The 27,658-nt window shown below is 45.9% G+C and overlaps 2 protein-coding genes across 2 annotated transcripts in view; both read right to left on the bottom strand.

The window, feature by feature from the left end:
* LOC113477296 (solute carrier family 22 member 13-like) overlaps nt 1–3,119 on the bottom strand; it is a 3,831-nt gene extending 712 nt beyond the window's left edge. Inside the window, exons 1-4 of the mRNA XM_026843535.1 lie at nt 2,748–3,119; nt 1,444–1,547; nt 510–664; nt 224–392 (exon numbers count right to left, since the gene is read on the bottom strand). Of these exons, the coding sequence (XP_026699336.1) occupies nt 224–392; nt 510–664; nt 1,444–1,547; nt 2,748–3,119 (800 nt within the window). The remainder of the gene's footprint in view (nt 1–223; nt 393–509; nt 665–1,443; nt 1,548–2,747) is intronic.
* A 14,290-nt stretch (nt 3,120–17,409) lies between these two features.
* XIRP1 (xin actin binding repeat containing 1) overlaps nt 17,410–27,658 on the bottom strand; it is a 21,489-nt gene continuing 11,240 nt past the window's right edge. The window contains exons 3-4 of the mRNA XM_026843649.1: nt 27,512–27,565; nt 17,410–25,884 (exon numbers count right to left, since the gene is read on the bottom strand). Of these exons, the coding sequence (XP_026699450.1) occupies nt 18,196–25,884 (7,689 nt within the window). The 5' untranslated portion in view covers nt 27,512–27,565 and the 3' untranslated portion in view covers nt 17,410–18,195. The remainder of the gene's footprint in view (nt 25,885–27,511; nt 27,566–27,658) is intronic.

The raw sequence follows: 27,658 nt of genomic DNA, 5'->3' as shown, positions 1-27,658 counted from the left end.
GTTTAGGCCCCAGAGGCCACATCTGAAGACCTGAAGCAAAGCAGCTGCTGCTCTCAGGGGTTCCGTGCCCCAGGGAGATGTGCTGAGCTCTGCAGAAGCTGCTCCAGCATCTGCACTCTGATAGGAAAGACCCAGCCTGCTCCTGAGCTGCTGCCTTCTCGCTGCCACCCCTCACACCCACTTCTGTCATGTCTGCAAGGAGCTCTGTGCGTGTCCCACTTACCAGATGTAGAAGAAAAGCACAAACACTGGAGCAGATCCTGCAATCTCCAGCAGCCTCCAGTTGCGAATACCATAACTCAAGCCAGCCAAAATCATCTGTCCGATGGCAACAAAGCAGTGAGAAATAAGCACTGCCTTTGGCCGGGAGGAGGTACCAACCCATTCTGTAGCTGAGAAGAAGAATGAAGGCTTAGGGTCTCCCTTTTCAAAACATGCAGGGCTATCTTTTGTTATTGCAGCTTGTGTGGCCACATTTGTTTGCCTTAGGGCAAGGGCATCCTACTTACCCAAGGCCAAGGCAGTAATCAGAATTCCTGACACGGAAGCCCCCACAACACATCTGAAGGCCATGTACACATAGAAATGGGGCACAAAGGCAACTCCTACACCAAACAAACCTTGGAGGAGGATGGAGATCAGAAAGATTGGCCGACGGCCTACTCTGTGGAGGAAGAGGGAAGACACAGTTGGTATCTGGAAAAACCCTGGATGGGGAGAAGCCCATGTGGAATACAAAGTGATCTCAGAACCATTCACACCAGAGGAGATTTGACATCCATGTGAACAAAGCTCCTCTATATATCCCAGGAAGTAACCATTAGGAAAGCAGCATCTCCACTTTTGACCTGTCACAGCGCTAGCAAAGGAAAAAGGAGATGCTGCTAAAGCAGCAGGCCCTTGAAAGGCCCCCATGTCCCCTCTCTTGAGAGCAGTGAGGATCAGACTGAAATGGACTGTAGTGCTGTTTCCCCTGTGAAACACCCTGTACACATGCTGTGCCCTTCTCCTTTCCATTTCCCCTGTTTGTCCATGTCCTCTAGGGAGCTGAGGACTTTGGTCCTGGACACCATGAGCTGAGAAGAGATTCAGGAAGAAGGGACACATGATCTGGTCAACACAGCTGAAGGTCAGTCCAACTCTGTGCCCAAATGTAGGTATCTGGGGTTCCTGGGGGTCCCTTGGGTAGCTGAGACACCAGTTTGGTGTAGACCTGTGATTCCTGAAGAACCCCCTATATAAGGCTGTATCTGCATCCTGCTGTTTTTAACCCTCAGACATCTACAGACTTGTCAAATGGCCCCAGATGCCCTCGTTCAGGCAAGAGGATCAAGTTCTGCAGAGAGAGTATTTTGTGCTCCGTGCATGGATATCCTGAACTCTTAGTTGGGCTGTCCCTGCATGCTGAACAATAACTCTGTGAAGGTGACTGTGTTTTCTTACCTGTCACTTAGTGGCCCAAAGATCATAGCTCCTAGGAGAAGGCCCACCATGTAGATGGACTGGGAGATGTCATTCAGGTCCTTCCTGTCACACACCAGGTCAAACTGGAGGAAGGAAACACAGACTTTTTTTTTTCTCAACAGACCCCAGATGCTTTCTGAGGGTGGGCAACCCTTCTGGTCCATGGTAGACTCAGGAGATTGGTGCCTGAACTCATTCCAGACCCTGGGAGCAGAAAACCCACCCCCAAGGACATGAGCCTCCATGGTCTGCACATAGGACACAAGTCAGAGGTGGGACAGGCGTATATAGTTCTCAGCCTGCTCCTTCATTATGGTGCACATCTCCCAAGTGCTGGAACCCACAGGACTGCCCTCCAGGTCAAACATCCCCAAGGGACCCTCCAGGTTGGCAAGTTTTGCTTGAAGTGGGACCTTGGGATAAAAGTCCTAGCAGCTTGCTTCTCTGGCTGCAAAGGCAGGACAGGGTGGAAGGAGGAGGAGAACAGGAGAGTAATGTTTTCTCTGGTAAAGGAGGATTGGTGTATGAGTGGGAAGGGATGCAGCAGATGTTGAGGAGCCTTTAGAGAAGCTGGCTGTGGAATGGATGCAGTCCTCCAGGAACCCCAAGGAACCTTTGCAGATGCCAGAGGCTGGACTCTCTCCTCTGATTTCAGCTGAGAGAAAGGTATTCATAAGAAAGTCCTGGAGCTTGGAGTGAGGAAAGGAGAGAGGGAGGGAAGAGGAAAGGAGGAATGAGGGAAGGTTAGAGAGGAACAGAGGTCCAGAGAGAGGATGCTGACAGACAGAGCCTTTGCTCAACTGCATGGCCCATAGAATGTCTTGTTGCAGCCCCGAAGGTCTTTGAAGACCCCGGAAATATCAATGACAAGCCCTTGGAAGGTAAATGTCTTTCACAGAGAAAGTGATGTGAGGAGAACCAGGCTGAAGAATAAGGGAAATTGTGGCAGTGAGACCCAAAAGGTCCCTCCAGGTAAGATACATCATGGGTTCAAGGGCCTAGATACCGGAAAGGGGAGGAATGGTGGGCAGAGCGTGTGCTGGACTAACACCCCCACCATCTCTGTGTGTGCCCCCCTGGACATCTCCATCATGGTCTTCCTGCAACAACCTCACAAGGATTACAGCTGCAATCCATGTGGTGGAACCCCGAGGTCTCCCAGTGCCTGATGTAAACTTCAGCCTGACTGCCCAACGGCTGGCATTGGCTTACCAAATTACAGAACAGGATATGCCCATCCTTTCCCTTCCATGTCCCTGGCATGTCAAAAGGCGATTACAGACCTCAGTCAGCAGGGACGGTGGTTGTGCTGAAGAGTACACCCAGCCATTGCTGCATTTCTCTGTAGCGTTCAGGCCATACGCCACAATGGAGCCAAGATCCCAGTCCACTGGTGAGTACATGTAGCACTGCTCATAGGCCCCGTCCACATCTCGGGGCAGTGTGAGGTTCAGCTGCTCTTCCTCCGTCAGGTTCGGGCCGATAGCAAGGATCCAGCTGGTGTCACAGTGGTGAGGCACATCCACAACCATGAACACTTGGCCAATCATTTGGAAAGGATTAAGAAGTAGTGGGAGGGAGAGGAACAGTACCAGCAGTTTCTGATATAGTCCAAATTCCCCCAGAGCTCTTATAAAATCGCCAAACTCAGCCATGGTGACTACCACTATGGCCAGGCTGCACTAGGGCACATTGCTTAAATAAGAAAATATTAATATTTAAACTATATGAGCACTAAACCCCTAATCAGGTGTGATAAAATGAGCAGTTGTAACAGCATGTTTGCCCATTATGATGATATACTGCAGTCCTCCAGGGTGTACTTTGTCACCAGTGATTCCCTCCCTGTTCTTGGGGCCAGGACAAAGGTGCCAGAGCATTGCCACTCTTGGGGACAGCACAGGGAGAAATTGTCTTCTCTCAGCCTGGAGTGTCCCCCAAGGCCTCCTGAAGTCAACTGTGCTGCGGTGCAATGTTTTTGTCTGAGACATGAAATTGTGACTCTGTAAATGAGGGCTAATTTTCCTAAGTGTGGTGAAGCAAACAGAGAAACTTGTTGCTCTCATTAATGGTTTAATGGATATATAGCCCACCCTGGAGACAATAAGAAGCAGAAAAGCACTTCTTCTCTGGACTAGGAAATATCACTGGTAGTCAAATAGACTTGGTCTTGACAGCTGTGTCCCAAGCTGTCGGTTTTCTTTTGTCCCATAAGGAAACTCTGGTTAGTCACAAAACTAGATCCAAATGACAATGTCTTGAGGAGAATCTGAAAATAGATTTGGCTTAAAGAGTAACCTCGAGAAAAACATAGCACATTATGCACACAGACATACAGAGCACACAGAATTTGGGGATAAGAAGCAACACCATCTTGGCTTTTTCCCGAGGTTCTGATCTCACTTGAAAAGCAGATTGACTTGATTTCTGCTGCACGTTTGATCTTCTTCCTGGACAGAATCTCTGAGTGGTTTGTATCTTTATTCCTGGAAACTGGAAAGATGAATTGCCCTCAGTGCATGAAATTTGGGGTGTAGTTTGGCAAAGGTCTCCTGGCTGCTTTTACCAGAGAAAAAATGACAGATCACTAGACACCGACCCTTCATGTTGCCTCTCAAATGCTTTGTCCTTCACTCTCAACCCAGAGAGTATGTCTGAGCCTCCAGCAAAGTTACTGAAGGATCACACAGGTCTGGGTTGGTGTTTCATGAATGGATATGGCACCGGTATGCTTATGGAAGTGGGAAGAGGGGTAGAAGATAGGATCTTAAAACATCACGCCCTAAGCTGGGGTGGGAGAGAGAAGTCATGCTGGTTAATGCTATTGGAATAAAGGAAGAGAGGAGTAAATGTTACTTAGAGTTGTGTAACTTTGCACCAGCAATGTGCACGTACCGTGTGCACATACCACACAACCAAATGTATCACCGGGCTCTGGATCCACATCCTTAGATGAGACGACTCCCTGTTTTTCAGAGACATGGCTTGAACAGGAGGTTGAGCTAATCAACCTCCAGAGGTTTCTTTTACCCTAAATCCATCTCTGGCCTTGTCATGTGATGACTTGGCCAAGAAGGTCTGCTGTGACTGCAGCATTTTGGCCCTGTTCTGCTGAACAGGGATTAGGTGCCTTTTTCATCAGCATGCAACAAGCTGAAATCTTCAAGCTTACCCTGTTGTGTGTGGCCCATTGTCTTCCATACTGCTTCTCAGCCACCACCATCTCCTGTGGTAGAGATGTCAGATTTTGACTATAAACACTTCTTGGGGGTGACTCAGACATGACTGCAGTCTCATGCGCAGATGTGACTTATTGAGGCTGTTCTTTCTAACATCACCAGACAGGCTCTTCTGAAGCCTTGTAAAAGCTTCGGTCCCTTGTAAAGCCTGTCACCCTAAGATGGCATTTCTTATAGAAAGACATTGTTCCTATGAATGTTCTCATCATCTGAGTGTCTCAATCCTGCATGGTGGAGATCTCTCAGGGATAAAGACTGGGTCAGCCCTGCAAACCTGTTTCCTGGAGCCCTACTACTAGACTTTATATGCTTATTTCTCTATGTTCGACAGTTTTGCCCAGGTGAATTACTAATGCTTGGAAAGTCTCTTGAAAATGGAAAAGTCTCTGTCAGAGGGAATGAGAAATCATCAAGTCTCAGGGAAGACCTGGGATGGACAGCTGGAAAGCCTGTACATCCATGTACAAATGTTAAAGGCTAGGGGAAAGGAGAGGGAGCGTCCAAGAGAGTTGTTCAGAAAGATAAACCATTGCCTAAAGAGGAAGGCTGGTGTGAACAGTAGGGCATTGATGTACTAATTCATGGACTTGATTTTTCTCTTACGCAGCTCTGAACATCAGAAACAACTGTAGTTGTAGACACATTTGGACACCTGTATGTTGGGGTGAATTTTGTCCAGAACAGATTTGCACCCACCGCCTGCAGTGCTCCTGAATTTTCCTTCTTCCTCTTAGTGCTGGTAGGGAGGGGTCAGGCTTATATCTGTCATGTGCTAGTGACAAGTTGGTCTGGGGTGTCACTTAAGAGTGTCTTTGGCACAGGTAACAGGCCATCCCCTTCCCCCTGCTTCAGTGAAAGGTATTTGCTCTCTGCAAGCCTTTACACCTCATTTCTCCATCTCTAAAGACAGCTTGGCCAGGTTTCAGGCAGAGCTGTGAGATGGCAGCACCTCTGTCCCAAATCTTTTACCCCATTCCAAGGTGAAACTGACTTCAGCATCTAATGAGTCATGTAACTTTCAAGGAATCTCTCTTTTCCCCGATTCATGTTGATTGAACAGTCTCCCTGCACAGAGCACTGACACACTGCTTTGCAGCAGGCGCACTCATTAAGCAGCTTTATTCCTCCAGCAGATCTGACAAAGCAAGGGTTATTTTGGCACTGGTGAGGAAAGGAGGTGGCTTGTTTTTTTTTTTTTTATTTTAAAAAGTAATGTTTTTAACATAATCCTTTTTTTTTTTTTTTTTTTTTGACAACTGATTAAAACAGGTGAAGTGATATGCTCCATGATCCTTTTCATAATACATGTGTTCTTGCTTTGACCCTCTGAGGTTTACAGTGAGAATGTTTATCATTGGTATAATTGTTAACTGCTATAACATTTATGTTATGGCAGCAAAGGGCAGTCAGGGAGGGTCAGAGCACAAGTGTACAGGGAGAGTGGATGTAGCAATGGCCCCACACCCCAAGACTTCAAGAGACCTGGTTCCCTTTCCTCCTCTACCCTTCTGTCCTGGTGACCTTGGTAAGGTCATTTCACTTATCTTTACTCATCATTGTACAATGAGTCTAAAGATGGTGACCTCCTATGTGAAGCAGTTTTGCAGTCTACTGAAAGAAAAATATAATGAGGGGAGTGATATATCATTATTACTAAGTGTAGGCAAGACATATGGTGAAACGGTGGGAGACGTTTTGGGTTGGATTCACTTCTGGATGTCTAAATGTAGTTGTCTGTGTGTGAAATAGATACTTAATTAACAGAGAAGGATCGACACAATTAACAGAGGCCAGAGAGTTGTTAGCTTTTTGAATGCAGTTGTCTGGTTTAGGGTGGGCTTAATCACTCCCCAGACTGTATTTACTAATTCTCCATTGACTCTGATGTGGGCTTAAGCATCTGGTTTACATTGAAATGTTAATATTGCAGACACCTAAACTTAATTTGGAGACAAATCTTCACCCTGGTCCCCTCAGCTTTGCCTTTGCCCATTGCATTTCACTTGTGCACATGTGGCCAAGGATTTGATTCCTTCCTAATAGTGGCATTCTCTTCTCGTTTGAGTTTCTAGCTGTTGATTAGCTTGTTGCTAATGGCTGCTTGCTGGTTGGACCTCTTTGGAGGTCTATCTTCCCTCTGCCATGCAGACAGTGGCTATGCAGGCATCCTCTGAGAGACCTCTGCAGTGGATTGTGCGGACAATGCCCTCTGCAGAAGACCCCTGGGTGAAGAGAGAAGGATGATGGCTGGTCTATCCTTGGAGGTTCCTCACAGTGAAGCCATTCTTGAAATGTTCTTTTTTTGGGAGCTGAGCACTTACTTACTACGACCAAGATAGAGATCTCAGATTTGGCTTCTTAAGCCATTAATAAGTCAGCCTATGCGCAACTGAATTTGTCTTGTGCCAGAGGAATGAAGGATTTCTAAACTGATTTCATGAATCAATTTTTGTCCCATATCAGCTAACTTGTGCTGCAAGGGTGGGTGCTTTTTTTAATCTTATTTTTTTCAACTATATAAAGAACTCCTGGTCCAAAAGACCATCATTTAACACATCCAGGTCTGCAGAAGAGAGACTTTCATAATCTTCTTCAACTCCTGATGCTTTTCTGTTTCTGTTCATTTTTTCAGGAGCTTCCTGGCCCGTTTTAGTTGAATTAACATTGAAAGGATCAAAGACACTCTGATTAAAGCTTTCAGAAGCATCGCTAGTGAACATGTGCATAGGGGAAAAAATGTCGTCCTTTGTAGGGAGATGCTTGTTTGTTGAGCCTTCAGCACTGAGACCCAATCCAAATGTATCTTCTGCAGCCTTTGGAGCTTGGCACTGTGTATCCATCTGTTGCAGCATTGCACAGCTTTGAATCCCTTGCGGGACTCTAATATTAATCTCATCCTGTCCAGAAAGAAGTGAGAGGCTGAAGGTGTCCCAGGGAATTTCTTGGCATAATTCTGAAGGATTTGGATCAAAGTAAGATGGAGTTTCTGCCTCTGACTTTTGCAAGTCTGAATTTGGGTTTTTACTTGCTATGCTGGGAAAATCTTGTCCTCCAGAAAAGAAAAAGTTACTGTCCTCCAGAAAATCCACATTGGCTAACTGAAGCTCAGCTTCCTTGGGTAACTTTTCTGAATTGCCTGGTGAAAAAACCATCCCATCCTCAATCACTGTGTCCTGGATATCCAAACTCCATTGGTTCTGAATTTCTAGTAGATGAGCATCATGATGATTTCCTTCCCTGATGCAATTGTTGCTGTTATCAGCTGCGGACATAAGCTCTGGAGGAGTATGTAGAGAGTTTGTTCTACTTTCCAAGGTTACTGCAGATTCTTTTTGATTTTCCTGTGCTGACATGAGAGACAGCCAACAGCTGTCCTCTTGTTGCTGAACCTGACTATTTAAAGCCAGTTGGTCATGAGCATCAAGTTCAGTTCTCTCGTGTTTATCATTGTATGAAATGTTTGTGCCAGGAGCTAACAGGACACTGGTTTCCTTGCTCTCAGTAGAGCCTGAGAAGCCTCCAGAGTTTTCCTGGATACGTTTAGGGAAGATTTCCATCTTTTCTAGCTGTGGCAGCTGATCACTATTGGAAGCCTTCTGTTTTGCTTGGCTGGAGGAACTGCAGAGGGCCTGGGTCTCTTCTGGGTTATCAATATTTGTTTGTTCTGAGGATCTTTTGGGTTTTTCTGGTTGACTCTGTTTCTTCTCTGAAGAGTAACCAAACAAAGTGACAAGGGCTGACTGGGGCTTAGTAGGTTTCTTTTGGGTTGTTGTTTCCTTCTTGAGAGTGATGTCTTTGTCTTCAGAACCAAAAAGTGTAGTGAAGGGGTTTTTCCCAAGCCTGAAACCTTTACCTAACATCTCTCTGCAGGCTTGATTGCTTCTGGTCTCTTTGCTCTGGGCACCAGGCCTTGATGTATGCACAATGTTTTCCCCTGGGAGTTTCAGATCCATTTTTTCTTCATCCACTGGATGACCTCTGGATTTGTCCAAGGACATATTTGGTTTGGAAGAGTCTAATGTCTTGGCTGGTTGTTCAGAAGTGTAAAAGATGTTTCCACTAATAACGTCCTTGGGATCTTTTGACTTGGAGTTGGTGAATTCATCATATGAGGGCAAAGTGGCACAGGTTCCTTTTAGAGGTGTCTCTGTTGATACTGGAAAATCCTTGCCAGGTGATTTCATATCATGCTTCAAAATACCCTCATGAGGGTTAGTTATGAGGTCACATGTGCCCTGAGGTTCTGTTTCTTGTAGACAGAACACACTGTGTTCATCTGTCTTATATGGCAAACCAGGTGAAGAAACTCTGCTCTTTTCTGCTTTGTTTTCCTGAGACGTATGCTGAGGACCAGTTTCTTGGAGAAACCCTGACATACTTACTGGTTTCACTTCATTTGTCTTCTGAAATTCTGTCCCTTTGCTTTCAATTCCAGGCAAATGACTTATGATGGATGGCTGCGTATTTTCCCCCAAAGTTACTGGTGTATGCTTCCCAGGAGACTCATCAGTGTTTGTCTTTGATTTTTCATTCACCAGCTCAGTGATCTCAGGTGATACACTCAGTCTTTCTGGCTCCAGGGAGCCAGAAGATACGCAAGAGGTCCTTGACACACCAGAGAGGCTATGGGCTTCTTCAGCTTCATTTTCAGGGGGATTGACACCCTCAGCTCCATGTTTTATCTCTATCCTCATGGTGTTTCTAGTTTGGGGCTCTTCTGGCACACAGATGGGCTGTGGGCTGTTCATTCTCTCTCCAAGTTGATGTTTGTCTCCTGCAGTAACTGGGGTGGCTATGGTCAGTTCAGGATTGTCATCTGTCACTGCAGACATCGTATCTCCTTCATTGGGTGTGCTTAGAGACCCACAGACCTCATTTTCCTTCACTGGGAGCTCTGCAGCAGAGAGGATGAAGCTCCCTGTGGCACCCAGGTACATCCAGTTTGTGGGTTTAGTGCTTTGACGTGTGGCATGGTGGACACCAAGTGAGCTCAGAGGCTGGGATTTCACAGGCTTCAGGACTAGAGGGGAGGAGGCGGAGGCAGGTCCTCTCTTCAACAGGGCTTTGCCCTGCTGGAGTGCAGCCACTTGCTGGGACACCTTGCCCCCTTGCTTCCCTTCGGGAATGTTCCAATTCCCAGTGATTTTACTGTCACTCTGTTCTCTGGTCTTGGACCAGGAACATGTTTGCCCTCTTTCTTTGGTATAGGTGGCACCAGGGAAGAGGCTTCCCTTCTCCACTGCTGCCTCCACTGCTGATTTTCCCTTCTGACCCCTGAGCATCATCCTGCCTGCCCTGCTACCTGCAGCTTGGTGGGTTTGTAGGCTCAGTATGGGCTTTTTCCAGGAACATGCTCCTTTCCCAGTTTTTCCATCTACATCTAACAAGGCTGTTTCTGAAGGTGGCCAGCCCATTCTGAGCTTATTCCCTAAGAGGACAGACCTGCTGCTCGGCTCTTGCCTGTGTTCAGAAAGCTGCAAGCTACACTCTGCATTGAAGGATGTGGGTTTCTCTCTTGTTTCAGTCTTCTTTTTGGTCCTGTTACACCAGTCGTGGGGCTGTGGTCTTCTGCCTGCCATTGTCACTCGCTGAACCTGATTGTCTCCTAACTGGTGCTCCAGCCTTTCCATCTCACTTCTGCTTTTAGCACCAGCCATCTGGTTGTAGTGGACTTGGCAGTAAAACACCCCATGGAGGGCAGCATAGTTTTGCAAGCTGGAAAACACACATTGGCATAGCTGTTAGCGGCTGTGTGGGAGGGAAGGATTAACAGTAGCACTGATAGATAGGTTTTCAGCAAAATTGTTTTTCAGTGGAAACTCTTGGGGAAGGGAGGGTGTTTGAAGAATGAAACCTTTCAAAAATAGTGTTGGTTTTCTGAGGATATGTTTGATTTTTCTTTCAAAACCCAAAACACATGAAAAATTAAACATTTCCTTGCAATACCTCTGAGAGCTGTAGTCCAGGTTATGTGTAATCCCTTTCTCATTTACAGGCCAGGCTTCATACCAGCACTTCATCTCTTCCCCTGTATGCACAGCATGGACCATATGGGTAAAACTCTACAGGGTTCCCATGATAAAACAACTGCGTGATGGGAAAAAGTGTCTGTACAGCTGGGAGGGCAAGAAGATGACAAGCAGCCTTACAGAAAAGAACCAGGGTGTCTCAGTGACTGACAAGCTGAAAACAAGGCAGAAGCGTGCCCTTGTGACAAAGAAGCCAACTACATCCTAGGCTACATTATCAGGAGCCCACCTAGCTGGTCAAGAGAAGTGACCATTCCTCTGCATCTGGTACTTGTAGGACTGCATGTGGGGTAGTTTGTCCATTTTTGGGGTCCTCAGTGCAAGAAAGCCATTGACATACTGTAAGGAGTCCATCAAAGGGACACCAAGGTTATCCAGGGCCTGGAATGTGTGAGAGGCTGAGAGCTGGGTTAGCTAGCTTATAAGGAGGTTACATTGCTGTGTGTGTCTATTTTACAGGAGGTTATAGAGAAGACAGGACTGAAGTGCTTTTGGAAGTGGACAGTAACAGGATGAGAGGCAATGGGAACAACTTGTAACATGTGAAATTGTAATGAGATATATGAAAAAATTTTTTCACTGGTGGTCCAATCTTGAAAAAGGGGCCACAACTGAAGGCTGTGGAATCTCCAGTCTTGGAGCCATTTACACCTCTCCTGGACCTGTTACTGAGCTACCTGCCCTCCTTGGACCCACAGAAGGCTGGGTGAAGACTTCCAGAGGTACCTTCCAACCTGAGTCCATGAACACGTGAGGCACCCAAACGAATCTCTCAATTAAATTCCATATTGGCATTCCCAAACTGTAAATGTTCCCTGTATTTTCAGCTCAGCCTTGCACCACCATGCAGATTCCTGATCCACAGGTGTCTGCAAGCTTGAGGTCAGCAGTTTCCAGACTCTGTTGATGGAGAGGCTGATTGTATCAGGGAGACTGTATGACCTTTCTCATTTCCTAAAGCCTTCCCTGTTGGAATTACTCTTGGACTATTGTGATGGAAACTACTTGAACATCCCTTAAAAATAAAGGCACCTTGGTTCTACCACTCACCTCAGCTTCCTCCCGCAGACCTGGCAACAGAAACATGAGCGATGCACGCGGACTTTGTCAGTGACCACACACTCCATTGCGTAGACAGGCTGTAAACATGAGGCACACACTTCTTTCAACATGGGCTGAAGAAGAAGGAGAAACTGAAGTTAAATAACTCTGAATCATGACCACTTGGAAATGTATCTGCTAGCTAAATTGCTAAATTTTCTTCTTGTGCTGAATTTTCTTGTTGATGTTCTTTTGCAGATCTGTTGTGAGAATTCAGATTCCTGTCTGACTCAATTTACTTGTCATCTTGAATAGGTCAGCAATGATTTTCTGTCAGGACAGAAAGACAAGACGCCCTTGGATCCTTGACGAGAGAAACTGTTCATTTGATTGAGAGTAAATGATTCACTCAGTTGAATCATTTAAAAGCCTTGAGTGAGGTAAGAAACATTATTTAGAGTATCTGACTCAAAAACTGCCTGGGCAACTCCTGAAATCATTGATATCATATGACTGCTCACACAGACCACATAGTCCAAACCCTAAAAAAGGCAATGCAACTCAGCGTTAAAGCTTTCATAGCTCCATAACCCTGGCAGTTTACTCCAGTATGTTTACTCTGTGGACTGTTTTTTATGCCATGACTTGATTCCTCAAACACCACTTTATACGAAAAGCCCAGGAAATCTCTCTGAAAAGCATTACCAACACCAGCTACTTTACTAGTGGTGAGAGAAAGGGAATAAAGAAGCTTGGACATCAGCCTAGCTGCAGAAGTAGCTCCAGGTTGTCTGCATGGTCAAGTAATCCAGAGGATACTGGTGGCAATGTGGATAACTCCGTGTATTCCTTTACACTGTGGTGTGAGGTAGAGGCTCAGCTTACCTGGTGAGTCCATCTGCAAATTAAGTCTGTCCAAAACCCCAGAAGGGCGCAGCTGAACCTAACCTAAATCTCACTGACGAGGTCGGTGCTCTGAGTACCGATGCTCTCTCACAAGAGGGCATCTCCGCCTCTTTGTCGGAAGGTAATTTGCCACAGATTGATTTGATAGAGGTTTGCTGGTGCTCTCTGATCCTTCCTACTCTTTGTTCACTGTGTGCTCACTCTGGTTTGCAGTGTTGTCAGCTCAGAGAGAAGGCAAGTTTATTTTCTGCTCTTATGTGGAGTGGGCTGATGACCAGAATTTAGCTTTGACCAGAGGAAACTTGTTGTCTAGAGAGGTTGTGGCTGCCCCGTCCCTAACAGTGTCCAAGGCCAGGTTGGACGGGGCTTTGAGCAACCTGGTCTAGTGGAAGGTGTCCCTGCCCATGGCAGGGGGGTTGGAACTGAATGATCTTTATGGTCCTTCCCATCCAAACAAGTCTATGATTCTATGAAACATGAAAGGTGTTTCTGTATCTCAAGAGATGAGTTGATGAGGGAATAAGAACCCTGCCTTTTATTTGCAATGGACACCTGGGGGACTAAGTTTTTAAAATTACCTTCATTTTGGCTGAACATACCAATAAGGTCAAGTCATCTTTGTTTTCCTATGACAGTGCTTTCAAGAAGAGTTTAATGTCCAGTTTTCTTCCCTCTCTCTAGAGGAAGTATACAAGCAAAATCCTTGTCTTTCATTCAGTCTACAGTGATCTCAGCATACCTCTGCTATTCCAGTCCCTCTACACAGAGGAGACCACAGTTCTGTAAGTGTCTACATATGTAATGAGTGTCTAAACTCACAGTATACTCAGTGGAGGTCCAGTTAAGGGAATCTAGAAAGTGATACATCTACTCCAAAACAGGCAGTGTAGTTGGACCAAATCAGTCAGTTAGGCAAGATGAATTTCACCCATGTGACTACAGAACTGTGCTGATGCCAGTGGGAGGACAGTGATAGTGAAGGTTAAGCAGAAATATGTTTTCGTGCAAAGATGAGATAGATCCTTCAAGTGGAAAATGGCAGCAGAATCCAGATGTTAGTGGGTCTCTCCAAGAGAAACTGAAGCTCTGCACCTTTGGCATGGATGTCATTTCACTGGAAGAAATGGGCAGGCTATTTGGCAAAGAACAGTGAGTGGTAATGGGCAGCTGCATAAATGCAGCATCATCTGTGACAATGGGGCAAAGCGCCAGTCCTGGCATTAATAAATCTCAGCCAGTGCATCAACTTTGCTGTATTTGGCAGTGCAGATCACAGTTACACCTAGGCACTCTGGCAGGCATTTCTTCTGACAGTCACAAGTTCTCATACAGCATGAAGGTGTGTGTCCTGGCAGAGAAGAGAGTAACAGTTGATGTGTCTCTGTTTTATAAGATAAAAATGCTTTCCTGTAATCATGACCAAGGAAGGAAACAGAGATGTTTAGCAAAAATCCAGGACCTCTCTACTCTTAGCTGGGAATGAATGCATGTACTCCTGAAGTGTGTTTCCAAGGTGGGATAATATTTATAGGGGATGGAGGTCTCTTTCACCAGGGGATTTTTTATTTTAAGTGCTCATTGTCTGATGCATGGCAAATACTCTTGCTCTTCAGAGTTATTTTTATCAGTCCCAGGAATAAGTCTTCCTAATGGTTTAGAAGATAGAGAGGTGATTAGCAGCAATTGAATGGCACTGTGGGCAAAGAAATTATCTTTAAAACTTCTGTGAAAAGCAGTTACAGACTGTTCCTGTAAGAAGGCTCTTCTACCACATTGCTGATTACTGCCATGCTGAAAGTTGCAGCTGGCTTATGGCTTATCAGTTGTTGTCTTTTTTTTTTTTTTTTTTTTTTTTTTTTTTTCCCTAGGTGAATTAAAATCTTTATAGTAGGAGGGGTCAGCCTGAAAATTCCTGTGTTATTGATAGTTGGAGATGATAGTGAGCACAAAACTTTCTGACCTGAGTATCCTCAGGTAGACCAGCGGCTGAAATGGAGCTGGGAAGGGTAATACTTGATGTAGATGCTTCAAATGTGGCGTATTTCATGTCTACTGCTGCGAGAGAACCAGTTCTGTAGCTGAATTTGTCCTTTGATCACTCAAGGAGGTACAGTTAAGACAAGGCCATCTGTCCTCTGTCTACTGGCCCAGGTAATTCTCCCAGCCATTTTGCTCTTGAAAATATCAACCTAGCACTGTGTGAGAACACGGTGACCCACTAGGGCAAAAAATGGTGAACAATGTCATGTCTTGTATCCAAAGATCACAGAAGAACCATGACAACTCGTTTGGGATTTGAAAGTTTGTATATGCTTTTAAGGTTTATTATTGTAAAGTCCGAGAATATGAGGTGATCCTTCATCTTGTATTTGAGTTTCAAATTTTTGCATTTGTTTTTTAGTTCAGCTTTTCCAGTGCTTCAAGGAACCATGTATGGTCCTGAAATAATGCAGCATCTGTCTCCTCACGATATTTCAGTTCCTGGCTGATGGAAATACCATGAGAGAAACACATCTCAAATGATCTTAGCCTCATAAATGGCTCATTGAGACATTTAGAAATCCTGTAAAACCAGAAACGTGAACAATAAGATCAGTATTTTTAAGCACTGGCCATGCAGGATATTTGGGTTTATTTGAGTTTCTGTGGAATCATTTTCATTGCCCAAGCAACCTGTTTGCAGCTTACTAAAACTTCTTTGCAGCTGTCTTTAAAAAGAAATGAAACAAACAAATACAGGTATCCTGAAACAAGTGAAGATGAGAAACAAACAAGGATAAGAAAGCAGTGTTGGAAAAATTTTGAAGAGCAGCTCCAAATTACTAATTCTTCTGTTTCTACAAGTGGTCCTACTAAAACAATTCAGACGGTCCAAGCATTTCTTTTTTTCTGATTCCCTGAATCCAGATATGCTCAGTTTATGATGATCTGCTCTTCTACCTCAACTTTCAGTGTATTCTTTGGTGGAACTGAAAATGATATTCTTTTGGCATATCTCACTTTCAAATTTATGGGATCCTAAAGGCAAACCAAGGAGCTCTGGGTATATGCCTGCTGTTCTGGGGGATGAAACAGAACTTCTACTTGGCCTACAACACCTTGGACAAGGTATTGCATGATGCTACATGTTTTTTGCTATTTAAAAACCTAGCTATGGACTCAGGCATATGAAGTGGTAGATGCAGAAGCAGTCCCTTCCTCCCCGGTGTCCTGCTATTCAGTTGTCAATGCAAGCTCTTTTCTCTCAGAGGAAAAAAAAAAGCCATTATTAACCATAACATTACACTGAAACATGATAGTTTTTTGAATGAGGTTACTGTTGTCTTCTGCAGAAAGGTAAACTGATGCACTTAGAGATAAGGTGGTTTGCCATAGACCAGCCAGAATTTCTACAGTCAGACCCAGGAGTCAGTAGCCTAAGTCTGAGCCAGGCAATAGGACATAGCTCCTTGAGAAACGATCCAGTCACTCTGTAGGCTCCTCACCTTCTCCCACACCTGGATCTAATTCCATGCTCACTTTTTTCATTCCCAAACTGAAGGCAACCTGTGATGTGAATTGAGGCACAGCACTGAGCAATGGCTGGTTCATCAGCTGCCCCTCCTTCTAAGGCCTATGGAAGAAACAGGTACAGGCAAGTGTTCAGACGTTTCTTGGTGTATACATCCTACCCAGTCTCCACACACCTACACAGAGTCCTGGATTGTGTGATGTATATTACCCTGGGCTCAACAGTTTTCAAACAAGAGTATGAATGCTGCTTGCCACAGGGCTGTTAATCCATCTGCATTGTAAAGAAGATGTAGTCTAAATCTCTCCAGTGATTTAGAGTGCTCTCAGAAAGCCAATCACATTCTGGGCTGCCCCAAGAGAAGTGTGGCCAGCAGGTCAAAGGGGATGATTCTCCCCCTCTGCTCCGCTCTTGTGAGACCCCATCTGCACTGCTGCATCCAGCTCTGGGGCCCTAACATCAGAAGGATGCTCAAGGAGGTCCAGAGGAGGCCACGAAGATGATCAAGGGGCTGGAGCACCTCCTCTGTGAGGACAGGCTTGAGAGAGTTGGGGTTGCTCAGCCTGGAGAAGAGAAGGCTGTGGGGAGACCTTATAGCGGCCTTCCAGTACTTAAAGGGGGCTACAGGAGAGATGGGGAGGGACTCTTCATCAGGGAGATTAGGGATAGGATGAGGGGTAATGGTTTTTTAAACTGGAAGAGGGTAGATTTAGATTAGATAGAAGGAAGAAATTCTTTACTGTGAGGGTGGTGAGACACTAGAAGAGGTTGCCCAGAGTTGTGGCTGCCCCCTCCCTAACAGTGTCCAAGGCCAGGTTGGACGGGGCTTTGAGCAACCTGGTCTAGTGGAAGGTGTCCCTGCCTGTGGCAGGAGTTTGGAACTAGACAATCTTTAATGTCCCTTCCAACCCAAACCCCTCTGTTTTTATGAATATGTGACTCAACTGGTTCATTGAGAGATGTTTTCTAGGTACTTTGAAAGGAAACAAACACTCAACAAAAGCAATTGAACCAGACCAAAGTATTTTTAGAGGTAATGTTTACCTTCAGAACGCAGCAATAAAAGTTAAAAAAAAAAAAAAGCCACAAAATATCTAAAATCTTGAGTTGAGAATGTACAAAACAAAGTAATAATAAAAAGAAAATTGCTTTACAAAGTCTCAAAATGAATTTAAACAGTAAACATGTATGAAAGCATGGAAAATCTAAAATAAGGTTTTTGTATATATTGAATAATAAATTACAATTCTAAAAATAAAGAAAGGAAAGCAGTAACCATTCTGACTCAAATAAAGAATCTTCCATAGCATCTTTCTTTGGGGGATCTGCACTGATAACAGCTGTAGGTCTCAGCTTGACAGTCTTCAGTAGCATTGAATACTTTCCAGGAACTGAAAAATAAACTGATAAATACTTCCCCCAACCCCAATAGTGACATCAATTTGATATTTTTTTTTCCTTTTCTTTTGTCAGTGGCTAAGAGAAAACCTATCCAACCCACCCATCAGTATGAGCATGTGTATATACGTGTGTTTAGGATGCCCTTCTTGGGAAGCCTATATTATAATTAGACAAAGAAGACAGCATAAAGGTGTTTGCCAATGACCAGATTGGTTGGTTCTTTAACTGATCCTACCTATCCTTTCTTCTGCATTAGTTCAGAGAAGCCTGTTACGATTTCTGCCCTCCCCCCCAACACTCTAGGGGAAGAAGCTACCCTAAGGTGCCCATGGATGGATTTTTCCCTTGTGCTTCTAACGGTGTCAGAGTTCTGGGTTGTGGTGCAGCACCAAGTCTGTTGGGTTGGCCAGGTGAGGGATGTTCTCCTTCTGTGTCAAGGCAGACTGCATTTGTCCTGTCTGTATGGAAATACCAAGATGATGACCTTGAGAAGTCATTAGGGTGTAGATGAATACCTGTGTGTAATGTGGATGAGCCAGGAGACTTTTTTATTGTGGACTTTCTTTTTTGTCTTATGCAGTTCTCTCTTGCTCTCCAGAATCTCCTATTTCTTTGGCTTGGAGTTGCCAAAGGTGACAAAGACTACTCCTGGCTCCTGAAAACTGCCGTTGGTGTGGAAGTCTTCACCTGGGCTCTTCAAGTACCTCCGAAACATAGGTGAGGCAGATACCTCGTACTGAGGATGAGATACCACATCACATGTGGAAGATGTTTGTGTCTCAGACTGCTTGGTGACTGTGGTGGATGAAGTGATGATTTTGTTTCCAAACTGGTCCATTTCCTCGTACTGCTCCATGACAGTCCGGGTGGCTCCATAGAGCTTGGACCCATCAGGCCCTGTCTGCAGCTCCAGGATACTTTTCTGCCTCCGTGGATTTTGTGGGCTGGGGACATTCAGGGAGCAGTATTCTGAAAAGCCTCCTTTCATCCCACAATGGCAGTTGCCTTTGGAGGTGTCCAGAGGGCACCTCTCTTTCTCACTGACCAGATGGTTGGCATTGCCAGGGGTGTTCTGTTTCATTGAGGTCAGCCCAACTTTTTTTTGGACAGGCTCTGGTCTCTTCTCAAAGGGGGTCACGTCATGCCCAGTAGACACTGCTGATGGATGGTTAAAGGAACTAAAGCTGTCCTGAGCAAAAGCATCCCTCTTTCCTGGAGTGTCAAGACAGTCTGGTGAAGGGACATCCCAGGGGGAATGTGCTGTCCTGGGTGACTCTGCTGGTTTCCTGGCAGCAGACTCGATGGAGATATAGGAAGGTGAGGAGGGAGAACTGACACGAGATTGAATAAGGCGGGGGACCTCTAGTTCTGCCTTGATTACCTCAGGCTTTTCTACCACCTTTGCACTTTCCACAGAATCTGCTTCCCCCGTCTCCAGTGTGATTCCCTCCTGCTTGGCTTTGCTTGAAACAATACTGATTTTACGAATATTGCTGCTGCTCGCAGAGCTTTGGGTGTTCCCCAGAGACTCCTTGAACAGCCCTGACAGCCCAGCGATGTCTGACTCAGACTTGAGACTAGAGACAGAATAAAGAGCTTTCTTGATGGCCTCCTCAATGTCCAGGAGCCGGGCAAGTGTCTGCTCCTTCAGGTGGATAATCTCAGCACTTGCTCGTTCCAGGTCCCCGAACACCAGCTCCACTGAGGAGACACTATCAGTATCCTCCTTTGCCACTGTCTCAGCCCTGTCCTGTTGCTTGGCCTGGTGGGCCTTCTGATGAACAACCCAGTCAGGGACCTTCTCAAAGAGAGTCTTCAGAGCTTTCACATCTACCTTGCTTGTCTCCTCCTCAAACTCCCTCACCCGTGTCAAGAGCTCTTGCAGCTCCTCCTGTCTCCTGAGGTTCTCAAAGATCTCCATAGCCTCCTTGACATTGCCTTTCATAATCTCCTCTTTGTGTACCGACAGCCTCTTCCGACGCTCATCTTCTGTTTCTCTCTTGTTTTTTTCTCTCATAGCCACTGCTGACTTCTCCTGGGCAGGTGTGTCTGCCTCCCCATCAGGACATTTCAGTTGCCCACTATTCTCCTGCTGTTGGTCCTCAAAGGAGTTCATTGGTTGCTGATGGAAGGACATTGAATGACACATTTGCCTTCTCTCAGTCACCTGCTGCACAACTCTCTGACTATCCCACAATCCATAAGAATTAGACACACTTTCCCTTTCCACCTTGGATGAGGCATTTTGAGTAATGTCATCTCCTGTCTTTGGAGGAGTGGTGTGGCCAACAGGGAAGGTGTTTGGCTCAGTCTGTCCTGGCACATTAAATGTCTGTGCACTGCCAGAACAGGTTGGATGTGATACTGAAGAACACCCATTCTCATCTTGACACAGCTCTATATGCCTCTCAACAACCTCACCAGGACATCTCCTTGCAGCTGCTGCTTTTCTGCTCATCATTCCCTGCTCGACTTCAAAACTAACCACTCCATTTTTTATTGGCTTTGATGTCTTAGCATTGTCTGATTCCAGTTTTTCCTGTCCTCCTTTGCTGGCCTTGTACCTTTCCTCTGCCATTTGAAGTGGAGTTTTAGCAGGGTGTTTTGGCAGCTTTTTCTCAGGGCTCATAGCTGAGACAGGCTTGCTCACGGATGTACCCAAAGCGCAGCATTTTGCCTGAATGTCCCCATGGCCTGATCGTTCATGTATTTCCATGCAGTTTAATCCCATCTCTGTGGGGGGAGGCTTTGGCTTGCTGATGTCCCTGAGGCCTGGAGGTTTCGGAGGCAGGGGTGGAGGGATGGATTTTGTTGATCTGCTTGTGCTGTTATCTGCAGAGGCAGAATGTGCCTCATGTAAGAGGTGCTCAGGTTTCGGAGGGGGAACAGGTTTTTTTCTGGGTGGGACAGTAATTTCTGGTTTTGGAGGAGTCCTGGGCTTCTCTGCAGAACTCTGATCATTGAATTGGCAGGACAGAGAAGGGAGGGCAAGAAGAGGTGTCTGGAGCGATGCAGAACATCCTGGGGCTTCATCTTTGTTGGTTCGTAGTGGAAGGGCACCTTCTCTTGCTGCATTAGTTGAGGGTGGGGAATGCTCTGCTTTCATCACAGCAACTGAGGGAGGAGGAGGAAAGTCATTATCAGCCTGTGACCCTGAAGCCACTACAGCAGTCTGGTTACTAATGACTTGATTCTCATTTTTCTTTTTACACACAGAATAGGACTGCCCTGCATTTCTGTATATCATAGCGGCTTTAAAATCCCCTCTGGAGACATTAACGTTAGACTTTTCCAGCGACTGAAGTGTGGCTTTTAAATTACCTCGGACAACATCCTCCTTTTCTATCAGGCGCTGTTCTGAGGCGGCACTTTGCAGTGCTCTGATAGCTGTCTGTACATCCCCTCTGATAATAACATCTCTTTCTTCTTGCACTGATTGCTCTTTGTAATCAGGCTCAACAAAAGGGTTTATATAGGTTTTCACGGGTGTGGCAGTATAAAGGCCATCCTTAATGCTAAAATCTCTACTAGGCACAACTTTGGTTTCCTGGCTCAATAGTTGTCCTCCCTGTACTTCCTCTGAAGCACTGACCTTTTTGTGTGATGCTATGCTCTTCTGAGACACGCTTGTGTGGGCCTTGGATGCCTCCTGGACTCTAGTGGTGGTGGTCCTGATGGCAGTGCTGGTGCTCTCCTGTGTGGTGGATGCAGAGTCGTGTTGGCGTACAGTTGATTGAAGGGTCACTGTCCCCTGTGCGCTGGCTGCCTGCTGCCTACAGGCCATGTGCACCTCCTCCCTGTTCCTCTGTAGCTTGCTCTGGACATGGTGTTGAATGTTTTTTGCTTCTGCTGTTGCTAACCTCAGGCTTTGCATTGCGGCCTGAAGATCACTCCCAATGGACTTTTCTTCTGGCTGCATCTGGCTGGCTTCCCTAGTCACAGAACTCTGCTGGTTCCCAGCCACCTCTCCCCGCTGAGCTGTCACTTGGGTTGGAAATTTGCCTTGAGGCATAGTTTTGGGTTCCTTCAAACTGGCAGTGGTGGCTTCTTCTTTCTCTGCCTTCCTGCTGACATCTGCCATCCTTTGGATTGACTTTGTGGTCACTTTAAGTCCGCCTGACAGAATTTCTTCCTTTCCCATCACCATGGGCAGAGGCTTCCCAAGACATTGCACGGTGGTTCCTGTCACACCTGCTGCATACACAGACTCTCTTTCTAATGCACCCTCTTTGCCCATGCTTTCATATGTGAATACCTTTTTTGCTCCCTCCATAGCCCCTGGCTCACCCTCTGGAATTACTTTCTCTATTTGTTCTTTATTTGGTAAGATATGTATCTTAGCCCCCTGCACAACCTGTGGGACACTTTCATCTTCCCCCTGCTCTGCTTGGGAAGAGATGAGGGATTGTATCTCCGACTCCTGCTGGAGATTCTTCAGATAGTCTAGATCTCCTTTCTCAATGCAGCTCGCAAAAAGCTGGACATTTCCCTTCTCATTGTCCTCACGCTTAATGGTTGCTGTTGTTTTCTGCTCCTGAGAAGAAGCCAACAGGTTCCCTATCGTTGACTTAACATCCCCCTTGACAACTTTCTGCTGGACAGAATGGAACAGGAGGGAATAGAGAGTCATCTTCACTGATCCTGACTTTGTCTCTTGTAAGACCATCCCCTTTTTGATGGAAGCGTCTTGACTGAGGAGACCCTGTAAAGCCTTAGTTACATTTCCACTCAAGTCCTCTTTGCCTTTAACAGCTTCACTCTGGTCCAGTAGCTGCAATGGGCTTACTTTGATCTTGCCCTCTTTGTCCTCCTCCACCAGCACACTTTGTGCATCCACATTGGTTCTATGCAGGAGCTGCAACATGATCCTTTGCAAATGGCCTCCCACAATCTCCTCTTTCAGGATCTCTGGAGCACCTGGGCTGCTGAGCTGGTACTTCACCATTTTCACACTCTCCATATCATTGGCTTCAATGAGGATCCCATCATGCTGAATAGCCTGGCAAGTGCAGAGTGTCTCTAAAGTCTCCTTCATGGTCCTTTCTTTCAGTTCTGTTTCTATACTGCCTTTAGAAGCACTAAATTTATCTAAGGGTGTGCTCTCGAAGAGCCACGTTGTACTTTTCACATCTGCACGAGGGATTGTTTCTTGGGCCCCAGCACTGGCTGTCACCTCTGGGTCCTTAAGGGTGTCCATTGGCTGGGTTTCAAACAACCAGGTGCAGCGTTTTACATCCCCTTTCTGGCTGTCCTCTCTCTGCACTGTACTGATAGATGAGCCTCTCTCCGCATCCCCATACAGGGAGTCCACAGGCTGGTTTTCAAAAAGCCAAGTGGATGTCCTTACATCACCCCGCTGAACATCACTGACACTGACCATCCTCACGTACTTCTTCTGGCCCACTTGCTGGGACTCAAAGAGCTTCTTGTTAGACTGAACATCTCCCTTCTGTACATCATCTACCGTTCTGGGCAAAGACATCTTTCCCCCTGAGAAGGAGTCAAGAGGCTCTGTCTCAAACCTCCACCGGGCAGCCTGGACATCTCCTTTCTTGATGTCCTCTTGGGTGACAGCCCTAATCACAAACACCTCCTCTTCCTTCTTGATCAGATCCAAGGGCTTAGTTTCAAACAACCACCGAGCGCCTTTGACATCACCTTTCATGATTTCTTCTTTCTGCACTGAGGTGACCTCATGGTATCTCCCCTCCTTGTCCTGGATAGCATATAAAGGTTGGCTTTCAAAAAGCATTGTGCAGGACTTGACATTAGCTTTGCTCATGGTGTCTTTCTGGATCTTCTGGAGCTCTGTCTCATCCACTGTGTCATGGATTTTGTCAAGGGAATAGGTCTCAAATACGAACCTTTTACCTCTAACTTCTCCCCCCTTGATATCCTTCTCCGGAGGGATTTCCTGGATGCCCTCAGAGCTGTCCTTCAGGGAATCCATAGGGTAGTTCTCAAAGAGCCAAGTGAACTTGTGCACGGATCCGGCTTCAATTGTCCCATCATCCTTCTGGGATGTTGTTCTGATGACTGTATCCAAGGGCTTAGCTTCAAAGAATTCCTTCACTCTGGACACTTCCCCAGACCGTATCTCCACACGACTAGAGTACCTCATGTCTTTTTTATGGTCAGCTTCGCTGACAATGCTGCTGCCCAAGGGTTCAATCTCAAATAGGTGACGGACAGTTTTGACATCAACTCCCTGTAATTCCTCCTGACTGTATGCCTTACTGACTTGTAAATACTGATCCTCCTGGCCTTTCAGGGAGTCCAGGGGCTGAGTCTCAAACATCCATGTGTATGACTTCACATCAGCTTGGGGCACACTGCCATCTTCCTCTTGCTTCTTCTCAGCCTTTTCATACAGGGTGTGAATGGGCTGGGTCTCAAAAAGCCACCTGCAGGTCTTCACATCCCCCCGCTGGGAGATCTCCCGCTTCACTGCGGGATGCTCCTCACCTTGCATGGCTTGGTGATGAATGACGTCCATAGGCTGAGTTTCAAAGAGCCATTTGGCTGTTCTAACATCACCAGCCACCACCTCTTGTTTTGTGATCCCCCGTATTATATCCACTTTCTTGGTGCTTTCATCAAACTGGTCCAGGGGCCTGGTTTCAAACATCCATTTGTAGTTCTTGACATCACCGCTGATGATTTGCTCTCTGCTTACAGAGGTGACTTCATGGAAATTGCCGAAGCTATCCTTGATGGCATACAGAGGTGTTGTCTCAAACAGAATTTGGTTGGCTTTGACGTTGCCAGTTGGAATCTTCTCCTCTTCTTTGGTGATGGGCTCAGCATCAGCCTGCTTAATGCTATCTAAGGGGAGAGTCTCGAACAGGGTCTTGAAAGACTTCACATCCCCTTTCACTACCTCTTCAGTGCCGGTGGCTGGAATTTCTTCCTCAAATGCCTTGGAGATGCTGCCAAGAGGACAGGTCTCAAAGACATGTTTTCTTTGCTTCACATCTCCCTTCTCCTCCGCTGAAAGCTCTACTTTCTTTAAACGTCCCACCTCAAAATTGTCTTTCAGGGTTTCCATTGGCTGAGTTTCGAATAGCCAAAGTGTAGATTTCACATCACCTCCAATAACTTGTTCTTTGGCTACAACACTTTCTGAAGCTTCTCCTTTCAGAGAATCAAGAGTCTGAGTCTCAAAGAGCATTCGCTGCTTACTGACATCTGCCCCTGTGACAAAATCCGTTGAAGCCTTGAAATCCTGTTCTTCAACTGTGATTTCTCTGATGGCATCCAGAGGTTGAGTTTCAAATATCCACCTTGCTCCACTGACATCTGGCCTTCCAATTTCTTCCAGTGAAATCCCACGGATTATTTGTACTTTGGAAGTGTCCTTGTTGATGGTATCCAGGGGCTGAGTCTCAAACAGCCAGCGAGCCGTTCTGACTGCATTGCTCTGAATTTCTTCTCGACAGACAGACTTGATTTCATGGATGTTCCCAGTTTTATCTCTGATGGCACAGAGGGGCTCTGTTTGGAAGAGCCTGACAGTCTTCTTAACATCGCCTTTTAGCTCCTGGATTTCTGACTTGAGTTGTAGGATGCTCTTCTCCTCCACTGAGCAGCAGCGTCCTATAGCATCCAAGGACTGTGCTTCAAAGAGCTGTCTGGCACCTTTCACATCACCTCCCTGGACAGGCTCCTTGAGAACTGCCTCCTGCAATTCAGTTTCATCTGAATACAGTTTATTTAATGAGTCTAGTGGTTGGGTTTCAAACAGCCACCGGGCAGTATGCACATCCCCTCTGGCAAGGTCTGTTTCTGTTACTTTGGATGATGTTGACAGACTCTCCCCATTGATTGACTGGCTTTCAAACCTCAGGGAAGTACTTTTCACATCCCCACAAGGAATGATCTCTTCTTCTGCCAGCTTCTTTGTGGCTTGATGGTCCCCAATGGAGTCAAGTGCCCAGTTCTCAAAAATCCAGCGCATGGACTGAACCTCTCCTGGAAGAACTTTGTCCAGGTTCACAGATGCCTGTGCATTGGGATCTTCAGTATTAAGCATTTCTGCTAGGTCCTCAGTCACAGCTTCTTCCAAGTTCTTCCTGAGCTCAGGATGCATGTGTCTGTAGAGCCTCTTTAGCTCGTTCACTTGACGCTGCTGGTAGAACTTGGAGAAGGCTTGCTTTGGAGGAGGCACAGGGAGTGCGTTGAGATCCTGGCTCCCTGGAGTGATGACCTGGACTGAGCCAAGGGTGGGAGGGGGTGGCAAGTCATCTTCCATTTTCTTGATGGCAACTTTAGATGATTTCTGAGCTTCTGACATCTTTGGGAAAACAGTTTTAAATGTCAGCATCATCTCATAGCCCCCAACCCCCTGGCCGTTAATAGTGAGAACGGCAAAGGACAAAGCCAGCCAACAAAGGAAATCCATGCACCTACAAAGCTCCATACCTTTGGTTCAGTAGCACACAGCACTCCAAAGCATCACACCACTGCACACGCTTCAGGCCTGCTGTTAATTCTGGTTCCACAGCAACACGCTCTAAAGCAAGGTTTCTAATCCAGGCATGTGTGGTGGTTAGTCTACAGTCCCCAGGATTCAGTGAAGCTACAGTGTAACAGAGATGCTCGATTTGGACTGTGTCAGCACAAGACAGTGACCACAAGAATAACATGAAGAAGGCTGTCTCAGAGTAGCAAGCTAGAAGTTAACTTCTCCCTCTCGCTCCCAAATGTCCAGGGAAGTGTGAGATCTGCAGGGTGTCTGAGGTCACAGGATATGGGTGCAGAAAAAATCCAAGGAGCTATTTATGAAGAGGTCTCAAGAAGAAAATGGGGAGAGGAAACCAAACAAAAGTGTCAAACTGAACTGATGAGGACAGCCTATTTTTGGGTAGTGAGCACAATGGGCTTTTGGTAGCACCATGGGCTGCCCACTGCACAGCAGTGAGGGCTTGGGGAAGAACATTAGTCTGATTAATGATTTCTTCCGTTGGATGTAGGAGTGTACCCCATGTCATCATTTGCATAAGAACAGATGCACAGTTATACAATTACAGACTTAAATAAAGCTCTTTTGACTTGCAGACTTGTACAGGCATGAGGCTAACTAAGGTTTACAAACTGCTGCAATTAGCAGGCCAAATTCTGTGCTCTGTTAGGAGGCAAAAGCAAGGCTGAGGGACCAGAGGTTGGAGTAACACCCATAGCTGAGGGCCAGTAAAAGTTAGAGCTGTTTAGACTCAGTCAGCCTGAGTTCAGCTCAAATTTAGAGCAACATTGGTACAGAAGTGAACAGAGGATGCAGTCATGGTGGGGTGAACTGTGGTTGTTTAGCCTACCTTTGAGCCTCACTTTCTGCATTTTTCTCCTTAACATGGGAGGCCTGGGCACCAAATGCTGAGCTGAATACCTGCAACCTGCACTAGCTTGGCATTTATCAAAAGGGAAGGTAGCCTAGGCTTATAGTCATTATCTAAAAGAGACTGTAATCCTGGTGGCTTTCCTTTCAGTAAACAGATCTGCTGACCCTTGGCATGCCTATAGAGTTACGTCTGTAGAGTTATGCCTGGAATATTATTAGTTGTTGCTCAAAGCAACGGCGCGCGGTGTTATTTCACTCTATTACATGCGGATTATTCTGGCTAAAAATAAGTATTGAACATTAGTAAAAAAAACACCCCAGAATATCAAGATCAGCATATTTTGCAGCAAGTGTAAAGCACAAATCTTTCACATGAGCCAACATACTTTGAATGCACTTTTAAAAATAAGGGTTTTTTGGGGATCTGTGAAGAACTTCTGAATGTGGGGAAGGGTGACCGAGCAGCTGATAGTTATATTCAGTATGAAAGCACTCCTCGTTGCCTTGTGTGAGTATTTAAATCACACTCCACCACAGTCCACAAATATTTGGTTAGATAATGGTGCTTATCTTAAAAATTTCTTACCTTGCTTTTTTTCTGTCTGTTGGGAGAGTGTATGGAGTTGTCCTTCACAGTACTCTGGAAAAGACACAAGGAGAAATTACATCAAACTGCATGTTTTGTGTATATATATATATATATATATATATATATATATATATGTGTGTGTGT

The sequence above is a fragment of the Athene cunicularia genome, assembly GCF_003259725.1.
Source record: "Athene cunicularia isolate RWA chromosome 2 unlocalized genomic scaffold, athCun1 chr2_part1, whole genome shotgun sequence".
NCBI classification, from domain to species: Eukaryota; Metazoa; Chordata; class Aves; order Strigiformes; family Strigidae; genus Athene; species Athene cunicularia.
The sequence above is the reverse complement of the archived record's forward strand: the minus strand, read 5'-3'. Positions and strand labels throughout refer to the sequence as shown.